This window comes from Anolis sagrei, chromosome 3 (assembly GCF_037176765.1).
Source record: "Anolis sagrei isolate rAnoSag1 chromosome 3, rAnoSag1.mat, whole genome shotgun sequence".
Lineage (NCBI taxonomy): Eukaryota > Metazoa > Chordata > Lepidosauria > Squamata > Dactyloidae > Anolis > Anolis sagrei.
This window is the reverse complement of record NC_090023.1, coordinates 40,463,491-40,474,298: the sequence shown is the minus strand read 5'-3', so window position 1 is coordinate 40,474,298 and position 10,808 is coordinate 40,463,491. Positions and strand designations below refer to the sequence as shown.

Here is a 10,808-nt window from a genome sequence, read left to right as displayed (position 1 = left end):
GTAATGGGAATGGTAGAGAACAATGCTAGGTATGGCTCTTTTTTCTTACACATTTGGTATTCAAAGGGTGCCCACTGTCTCTGATTTATTGGCATTAGCCCATGGCTAAGAGTCATATCTACCTATTCTATTGCTAAATTTGTTTTTGTGCCATTGGAAATTCCATTTAGTGCTTCATCTCCAAACACAGTTTTCAGTATTTAAATGCTCCTCCACGTGTCCAGGTATAACCTTTGCAGATGTGATAATCCATAGATTTGATTAATATGGTATTTCTAGGAATCTTTGTTCCTCCAGAAAGCCTCTGTGGTCAACAATGGCCAAAAATAGATCATAGATTTATGCTGGGGAACCTAAAGATCCCTAAAGAGAACACTTCACTAGAAACAGTTTACCAACTGTTAGGATTTCTGAGAGTTGAAGGCCAAAACATCTGGGGACCCACAGGTTGAGAACCACTGGTCTAGATCCTCCAGCACAACTCTATGGTCCTGAAGAAGCTGACCACAGAACCTCACTGGAGAACCTAGAGATTCCTAGAGAAGTGTTCTCCCAGGTAAAAATAAAGAAGCACACTTTCTACATTTGCGAGAGTCCTGCACCACTAAGCACAGCAAATGTGAAGGGCTGATTTTACTTTTGTTTCTCCACATTTGTGGTTTCGACTTTTGGGGATTTGAGTATTCATAAATATGATAAAAATGTTATCTGTAGGTCCTCCAGTATCACTTTATGATTCCTCCAGAGATTCTTGAGGACCTAGAGATTTTCAGAGGGAATATTTCTCTAGGAATGTCTAGTCTCTCCAGTCTGATTCCAGTTGAAATTGACCATAGATCTTCACGCTGGAAGACCTGGAAATTTCCAGAAAGGTGTTATTTGGGGGTGGGGGGATAGCAATTTATTTATTACATTTTTTCACTTTCACAAGGATACTGTGCCCCTAACCCCAGCGAATGTGAAGGGCTGCCTGTATAGCTTATATTTGATTCATGTAAATTCATGTGGCTAGGCTGGCTAGGGGCAATGGGAGTTGTAGTCCAACATCTGGTAGGAACCAAGTCAAGGGATGTAAATGAGGTAAGGATCAAAAGAGAGCCCAGTGAACTTTTCCTAGCTTGTCTGAATTACTTGAATAAGTTTAATAAGTTTGCAAAGTTCAAGTATTTGGAGGAAAGAGATCCTTTTGTGAGTTTTGTTTTTGATTTTTTTAAAAAACTAAAAAAAACACTGCTAGTTTTATAAACTTTTTCAGTTGTAAATGTGAGGCTGGCACAGTCAGAGAGGTGAAGCAACACTGAAGGGGTCAGTTGGGGACTGTAAGCAAACAGCTTAGGAAAGGAACTCTGGCTTAGTGGCTGCAGTATCTAAACCTGTCGGAGAGATCTTTTCAGCCTAATTCCCTCCTTACAGCCCCTCCCAAAAAGGAACAACGTGCACATAGAGGCATTGAACCTGGTTGGCAGGAGGCCGCCTCCGAGAACTGGGCCTTCCCTCAGTGTCTGAGCAGTGGGCATTTGGCAGGACGGAAAGAAGTGTCTCACCTTTTAACTGCATATGCATATATTTAGCTCTGAGAGTAGACTGTAGCGGAGCAGCCTGGAAAGACTGTTTATACACACCCACTCCTTGGCTTAGTTTGACAGCAGAATTACAGGGAGACTCTAAACAGCCTATGAGTGTGCAAGAGAGAGGGTGGGGGTCGCACTGAGTTGACCTCCGAATGGAAGCCCGGCTGGTGACCCTGCTGCTGTTTCCGACAGGTGAGTAAAACTTAAGGCACCTGAAATGATCTGACTGCTGATGTCCTCAAAACACCTACCCCTTTGCACTCTCCTCCTGTTTTCTCCCACCCAATGCAGAGGATTCATTACTGATCTTTACAAAATTCTGTGCAGGAAAAGCAAACAGCTCTTGGACAGGTGAGTAAGCTTATTTTTCCCACATTGGTATTGTATGACACATCCTAAGCTTCCAGATACTGATTGTTTGCATGTTAACTGTGTAGCATGTCAGTGTGTAAAGAAAACCAGACAGGTCTCATTGTGTTCAAAAATGCATAAGTAAAAGAAATATCCTTAAACCTCCAAGGTGGCATGAAGCCCAGTCAAATGAAGTATACTTATTTTAGTTCACTAGGACCAAGCCATGGCTATTCCTAGATACTGAAAACTCCTTCGGTGAAATTAGGTCAATAGAATAGCTTGGCTTTGGGTATTCTGGCATGTTGACTTATGCAGTTCTCATATTTGAATGATTGCCTTTGTTTGGTCTCCATCCTTTAAATCTGTGATGTTTTCAGTAGGTAGTTTCACTCGTCTATAGTTGAAAGGAAGAAAGGGGAAAGGCAACAAATGTAAAATATATAGGTAAGCATATAGCACCTGCCTATTCTGCACATTCTGGGAGTTGTAGTCCAAAAAAGGAACTTTTCCCATTTGTGCTTCTGAGATTGTGGCTTTCCACGGCACAGGCTGGCACACAGCAGAACTTTGTCAAGTTGTCATTGCCAGACTTTTTACTTATTTAAGGCTCCTGGAATATTTACTACAGCTTGATGCCTGCCAGTGTAGATGTCAGAAAACCTTCTGTTATAAATTTATGGCATGCTGTCTAATTTGCATGGCACATTTTTGTTATGTGATAATTCTTAGCGATCTGTCTAGCCCTGTAGTAGAAGACACAGAGCCTTCTGTGCTTTCTTAGTAAAATTTCCTTAGCTGTAGTGCTTTTCCTATGCAAGGTAATTGGATGAATCTAACTATGCACCTCATATGTTTTTAATATGCATTCTGTTTTATTGATTAATTGTTAATTGTTTCAACTGTGGAATGTTTTTATTGTTTATTGTTGGTTTTGACTGGCATTGAATTCTTGCCAGAGCTGTAAGCCGTCTTGAGTCCCCTTGGGTGTGAAAATGAAGTAAATAAATAATATAAAAAGAATAATTCAATTAAATGGTTATTTGAAGAAAGGACTGCCCTTTCTATAAGAAAGAATGCTTCTGGAACATGGCCATACAGTCCGGAAAACTCACAGCAACCCAACTAAGGAATTTTACCAGGTTATGGAAGGAATGAGCACAGGATGGGGTTGAAATGTCATATCCTCCTCTCTTGGGAATTCTTTCAAGATCAAGGGATGTGATGCATAATTTATAATAATATGAATATATTTTGGGTATGTGCATATATATTTGCCCACTTCATGTGAGGGTTAATATGTATATTTGTTCATAATACAGTGCCCTACAGCCATTATTTTCTTACTGCTTTTTGTTTTTTTTATAAAATTGCCATTTATTATGCATCTTGATTTTTTAAAAAACGATTTAAAAAATTAGCAAAACAACAGAGGGGAAACAATCTGGGACATCTAATCGCCTCTCAACAAAAGATTGCCCCAGGCACTAATAAGCCACACCAAACAACAGCCAGGCCATCAAATGCTAATCAAGGTGGTCGTTGAAACATTCACACCTAGCTCCAACAGAGAAGAGTCCTTTGTCCCACCCTGGTCAATCCACAGATACATAAACCCCTTTTCTTAGTTCCAACAGACCTCACTAGCTCTGAGGATGCTTGCCATAGATGCAGGCGAAACGTCAGGAGAGAATGCCTCTAGAACATGCCCATATAGCAAAAAAAAAAAAAACCCCTACAACAACCCATTTTAAAAAACTGTTTGAATGCTAAGTTGTACAAAGCAACTATTATATTTTCAAGAATGCTTATCAGATTTCCAAGGTATTTCTTGGAAACAACACCCAGTCTGTATAAACATAGTGCTCTTTACTTGCTTTTTGTTTTAAGAGCCCTGACCTTATTAAAGTTTAGAGGTGGTCACTTTTTCAGGTTTCCAATGCAGAGGCAATTTTGTCTCTCAAGCCTGTTTGTTGGGTTTTGTATTATGCAAAATGTTTTAACTACATGTCTTTGGGATATAAAGACTTAAGTCCTATCACTTTCTTAGAAACGGTTGAGAATTTTTTTCAGGTTAGCAAGAATGAAATATGTTTGTTTAATACATGTCTCTAAATGAGAAGAAAATCTGTAAATAACTTTGAGAAGGGAGACAATAAAGCAATGATTTTTTTATTATAACAATTCATAATATTTTAGATATTGGGTTGCTGTGAGTTTTCTAGTCTGTATGGCCAAGTTCCAGAAGTATTCTCTCCTGAAGTTTCACCCCCATATCTGTGGCAGGCATCCTCAGAGGTTGTGAGGTCTGTGGGAAACTAGACAAGTGGGGTTTTGTATATCTGTGGAATGTCCAGGGTGGGAGAAAGAACTCTTGTCTGTCTGAGGCTAGTGTGAATATTGCAATTGCCAACCTTGATTAGCATTGAATAGCCTTGCAGCTTCAAAGCCCAGCTGCCTCCTGCCTGAGGGGGGAATCTTTTGTTGGGAGGTGTTAGCTGGCCCTGATAATTTCCTGTCACCTCCCAACAAAGGATTCCCCCAGGCAGGAAGCAGCCAGGTTTTGAAGCTCCAAGGCTATTCAATGCTAATCAAGGTTGGCAATTGCTACATTCTCACTTTCCTAAAACAAGAGTTCTTTTCCCCACTGTAGATATTCTACAGATATATAAACCCCATTTGACTAGTTTCCAAAGATCTTACAACCTCTGAGGATGCCTACCACAGATGAGGGCGAAACGTCAGGAGAGAATGCTTCTTGAACATGGCCATATAGCCCAGAAAACTTACAGCAACCCAGTGATTCCGGCCATGAAAGCCTTCAACAACATATTTTAGATATTGTTCTCATCATGAATGCTTTAATTTGCAGTGTCCCAAGAAATATAAGAAACCAGAAATCTTTGTTTGGAAACCTTGATTAATATTGCCATATGTTTAAATAATGTTACATAGTTTTAAAGTTCCGGTGTTTTAATGTGATCAGTTATTTAACTGTCTATTAACTTTCTTGCCTTAGGAATTCTTAGATGTACTTTTAAAAAAAATTATGATGTGACCCTCCTTTGACCCTATGTTGAAAGAAAGACAGAACATAAAATAAACAAATAAATAAATGACAAATGAAAATACATTTTAATTTCCAGGAATAATCTGAAGTGCAAATTATGAACTATACAACTGTGTATAGTTTGAGTTAAGACTCTCCACAAGACTATGTAAGCCTGCTCGAGTCTTTCAGAGAAGGTTTTATCTCAGGCCCATCATCCTCATGGTGATGTTTGGGAAGGCACGAAAGAGGAATATCTTTTTCATAGCTCCTACAAATTGAACCACCTTTTCATGGGAAGCTATCTTGGCCTCATCTCTTCTCCTTTAACAGCATGGCCAAAAATGTAAACTTTTTTTTTTGTTTCAGAATATAGTTGTATAGGGTTTTGAAGGCAGGCAGGAGACTATTCTGAAGCAATTGTTGACCAAAATGCTTGTTTCCATTACAAATCTCTCCATATTTTCTTTCGTCTTAACAATGGGCAGTTAGTTGCATTGACGTAAAAAGGTTTCTGAGTTTTTGTTGGAACCTAATTATCAGGTGAGATCTGAATGCCAAAGAAAATGCCCTCAGTCACATGCCCTGGATGTAGATGCCCACAGTAAGAACCACATGATTAAACTAGATTCAGGGAGGTCATGCTACCCCTCAATTCTGCCTTCGTCTGACCACACCTGGAATATTGTGTCCAATTCTGGGCACCACAATTGAAGGGAAATGTTGACAAACTGGATTGTGTCCAGAGGAGGGCAACTAAAATGATTAAGGGTCTGGAGAACAAGCTCTATGAGAAGCGGCTTCAAGAGCTGGGCATGTTTAGCCTGAAAAAGAGAAGGCTGAGAGGAGACATGATGGCCATGTATAAATATGTGAGGGGATGTCATAGGGAGGAGGGAGCAAGCTTGTTTTCTGCTGCCCCGGAGACCAGGAGGCGGAACAATGGCTTCAAACTACAAGAAAGGAGATTCCACCTGAACGTGAGGAAGAACTTCTTGACTGTGAGAGCTGTTCAGCAGTGGAACTCTCTGCCCCGGAGTGTGGTGGAGGCTCCTTCTTTGGAGGCTCTTAAGCAAAGGCTGGATGGCCATCTGTCGGGAGTGCTTTGATTGCGATTTTCCTGTTTCTTGGCAGTGGTTTGGACTGGATGACCCATGAGGTCTCTTCCAACTCTATGATTCTATGATTCTAAACCATGACTTAAAACTGGTCTGTTCAAAGCTTGGTTCACATTAACCTCAGTGAATAGTTTTGAATTGCTATTCATTTATGCCAGAAGAGGAAAGGATTGGACAGAAGAATGCATGAACCTGCGAACTCGGCTGAATGATGACTTAAGAGTATCACACAAAGGAGGCAAATCTCATTTACAAGAGGGTAACAGTGGGACGTATCAGATAGTAGAATCATATGATAAGTCCCAGCCAAAGATGCTCTCGTCTTGCTGTAACTGTGACTTGACTGCCTGTTGTGATAAATTCCTCACTGTAGCCTCTGAATGTGCCATAATGTATGAATCAATTTGGAACTCGAATTGGAAAGTGTAAAAAGAGATAAAGCAAGGATTTTGTTGTAATTTTTTAAATTTCAAATGCAATAAAATCGTGTCCCTATCTTTACAGTTTGGAATAGTGTTCTTGGAAAGACCCATTCTTTACACAAAAGAGGAATCATTGAATTGTCTGGAGCCTTACAATGCACCACAGGCCGTTTTGCTTTGATGTATCTAGGTTATGGGTGCTACTGTGGCCAAGGAGGAAGAGGATGGCCCAAGGACGAAACAGACTGGTAAGGGCATCATTTGCATCCTGAAATGTCATATTTCCATTCACTTCTTCAGTTGGGTTCCCACTTTATTTAAAGCTTTTATATGGTGTCAGGATTTATTGGTTGGGAAGAACAACTGTAGAACACATTGGAGGAGAAAATCAATCAAGAGCTGGGCAAATGTCCTTTACTGTAATATAGCATGAATCCCACCTCATGGTTCTGAGACTCGTAGTTCAAAAAGAAAAGAAAAAGGGGAGAGGGACTTTGTCAAGGTCTGAAACTTACAACAAATTTAGGAATGAGGAGTAAGAATGACAATGTTACTGGATTAGAGCAGCGGTTCCCAACCTGTGGTCTGCAAGAACTAAAATATGGTCCGCGGCCTCACTGTTACTATATCATTGCAATAAGAACAACTGGTCTTGCAAAACCCTCATATAGTGCCGAGCATGAACAATATCCACAAATAATAACACAGCACAACAATTAAAAAACCATTTTTTTCTTGATGTCTTCATTTTATACCTGCTCCTAGGGTTATTTGGGGTACTGATTCATAAAATTGCATTGGATAGGCCACATCAGCTCTAGATTATTAAATATGGTTTTCTATGGGCGGGCAGATGGCGACTACTGGATAGCATATGTTGTGTATCAGAAACAAAAGCTGATGAGGTCTATCGAATGCAGTTTTTTGAATCAGCACCCCAAGTAACCAAACCAAATCTGAAAACATCCAAAAACCGATCCGTAACCCTCTTCGTACTAATGTGGGAGAGTGGTTCCTGATCAAAATGGTCCCTGGTCAAATGGTTCCTGGTCAAAAAAGGCTGGGAACTACTGGATTAGAGAAACCTGCCCTTTATTATGTTGGATGACACTATCATGTTGCTAAATTGAGAGAATGCAGTGCGCGAAGAAGTGTGTTATTGTGTGCCCTTGTTTGATTTGGAACCATTCAAATCTCACGTGGAGTTAATTTGATTCGTTTAATTCTTGCTTCAGTTACTTTGCCATCCACAATACTAGCTGTGTGTTTGTATCTATCAAACCCTTGTTACTATGTGTACCTAGTGAAGTTCTTCCAGAAGACAAATTCTGTGCCGTAAAACCCCTACAAAAAGTCGCCTTGGTGCCAATAAAAGCATTAGATGCACTGTTGGTTTATCCTGGGCAGAACAGCAAGTTTTCAACTAAAGAGAGACTTTATTTCTGCATTGCCTGTAGTTTTACCTTTATTGTGTCCTTAAGCATTCATCACAAAATATAACATATGTGAACCCACTTCTATTGCTCAAAGGTGCTGCCATGCCCATGACTGCTGTTACGGCTTTGCACAGGAACAAGGCTGTAGTCCTATGATACGCAGATACAAATGGACTTGTAAGGACAATCATGTAATATGTGGTAAGAGACCGATTTTAATGTCATTGCATTTATTCACTTTCTTTTAGGAGGGAGCAGTTCAGAGGTTTGGGGATATAAATATATGCAGATGCTTTAAAAGAGGTAAATTTAGCTTTATTCTCAGAGAGGCATTATAAGTGCCTGCAAAGATTCAAGAAAATGCTGTGCAGTGGTTGAAATTGACAATTTATGCCATTAAAAAACTATTATACAAATTACTTCTAAACAAAGACACTTAAATAGTCAAAGTCCTGTTAAAACAAAACCTAACACAAACTAATCTAGTTCACATCTAGTTTATGGAGGACCAAATATACTAACCCAGGTTAGAACCGCTCTACATCCTAGTTTGGTAAAACACCCAGACAAACATGGTATGAGACTTTAAAATAGAAGAGTTTAGACAAATAAATAAGTAGTTTACTTTTCCTTTTTTTTTAAAAAAAGGCAGTGCTTTTCAAGGGCATTTGATGTGGTTACATTTTAATACCTACTGACAGATAATCAGGATTATATGTATTACTTTTAATTCAAAGGATAAAAGTAAGGAGATTATTCCTCTCTTAGAACCTTTCCTCTCAGCCTCTTCTAAATGACACTTTTCATTCTGAGATTAGCCAATGGATTTGTCTTGAAAAGACTAGGAGGAAACATTGGCTTGAATGTAAGAGCCTCTACCACATACGGAGTAGCAAACAACTGCTTACAGACTGTGATGGTGCTTCATGTATGTTGATATGTATACAAAATAGAAGGTGGCATGCTTGAGGAACATATGGATCTTATACATATAAATACGGATAATGTTTTATAGAAAGATAATCATGTTGTTTTATGATTGTGTTTCAAATTACCAACAGAACCAATTTTCTGAAAATAGTTTTTGATTAAATCTGAGACCCATCCTGACCCATGGACTCTTCCACCTCACACAGCCATATGAAGTAACAAATGTCTGGAATCAAAACACATTGGTTGCTTCAGTATTTATTATTTTGTTTTATTAAAATATTTGTATCCCACTCTTTATCTAAACATCTCAATCTATGTTCTATTTCTTCTTTAACTATTCCTCCTGTCATCCTCTTTTTCAGATCCAACACTGGACAGATGCCAAAAATTAATGTGCCAGTGTGACAGAGATGCAGCCAAGTGCTGGAGATCTTCAAATTTTAACCAGCAATATGCCTTCTGGCCTAATGTTTTTTGTGGCCGCACTTATCCTGTCTGTGGCTATAAAAGACACTGAGAGTGTGTTTTTTGAAATGAAACATTATATTTTTCTCTTAATTTTAGGCTCCCTAATAACTTGGACCTGACTCAGCTAGTTGAATGAAGATAGCACTTACAAACTATTTGTTATCGTCTTTCCTCTTGAAATCAAAGGTCAAATAATGACTTTATCTCTCCTGATTCATAAAATGTATACTACAGAAAATGTTTTAAAATGCAAGTTGACTTGGTTAGTCAGAGACAAAATGTATGATATGCAGAGAACCTGACTAAAAATGTATCATAGAATTATATGCAGTGGACCTGCTATATCTGTGGGAGTTTGGTTTTGGGATCCTGTACAGATACAAAAAAGTGTGGATTATCATGCCCCATATTATTAAATGGTGGCAACATGAACATGCATGCTTCAATGTGTCTGCATTAACATCACTATTATTTAGTAATGATCTGCAGCCAGTGCAAATAGCAGATTCGCAGCTGATGGAAATAAAAAGTCTGGAATAATAATAACAACAACAACAAAAACAACAACAGCTTTATTTTTATCCTGCCACCATCTCCCAAAAGGGACTCGAGGAAGCTTACAAAAACACATTTTAGTGCTGTGAACATACAAGTACAATAAAATGCATAGGCAATTACATAAAACAAATATACATAAAAGCAGTATATAAAAAACCCAAGTAATTTAAATAAAATATTCAATAAAACGTAGCAATAGCTGTGGATTAAAATGGGCCATATAAGTTTCAGTTACATTAAGGCCCTCTGTATTATAATTCTCATGGTGCATACTTCTTGATTGCTCAAAAATCTGGGGGATGAAGCAGATACATGGATGTGGAATATGATGTGCAGCCATATAACAAGAACTTGTACTGACCTCACTCAAAATCATTTAGAAATGTAACTTTTGGAAGGTGCAAAATAGTGAGTGGAGTGTTTATCTTTCCCACATCTGCTACATCTTCTCTCTCTTCCCAAGGTACTCACCACTCCCAGTTTTCCAGATAAATACTTGGAAGGCATTTAGTACAAATGTAAACTTTCATTGTGTACAATGCAATTAGATTTCTCTTCATGTTGCTGTGTCCCTTCAAGTCATTTTAATGACTTTAACAATGGGTTAAACTCTTGTGCTGGCAGGACTGCTGACCGACAGTGGTTCAAATCTGGGAAGAGCGGGTTGAGCTCCCTCTGCAGGGACATGAGAGAAGCCTCCCACAAGGATACTAAAACATCAAAAACATCGAGGCATCCCCTGGGCAATGTCGTTGCTGATGGCCAATGCTCTCACACCAGAAGTGATTTGCAAATTCACTCCTGATGTGAAAAAAAAAATATCCTGACTTAACAGCAATCCTGAAGCAAACATATTATGGGATTTTCTTGACAAGATTTGTTCAGATCGGGTTTGCTCTTGC

General features: G+C 38.9%; 1 protein-coding gene across 1 annotated transcript; it reads left to right on the top strand.

The window, feature by feature from the left end:
* Window positions 1-1,347: 1,347 nt before the first annotated feature.
* LOC132772064 (phospholipase A2-like) lies at window positions 1,348-10,312 on the top strand. The gene is made up of 4 exons (XM_060770772.2): window positions 1,348-1,763; window positions 6,594-6,759; window positions 8,042-8,148; window positions 9,243-10,312. The coding sequence occupies exons 1-4, from the start codon at window positions 1,724-1,726 to the stop codon at window positions 9,395-9,397; spliced, it is 468 nt and encodes a 155-aa protein (XP_060626755.1). The 5' UTR covers window positions 1,348-1,723; the 3' UTR covers window positions 9,398-10,312.
* The last annotated feature ends 496 nt before the right edge of the window (window positions 10,313-10,808 follow it).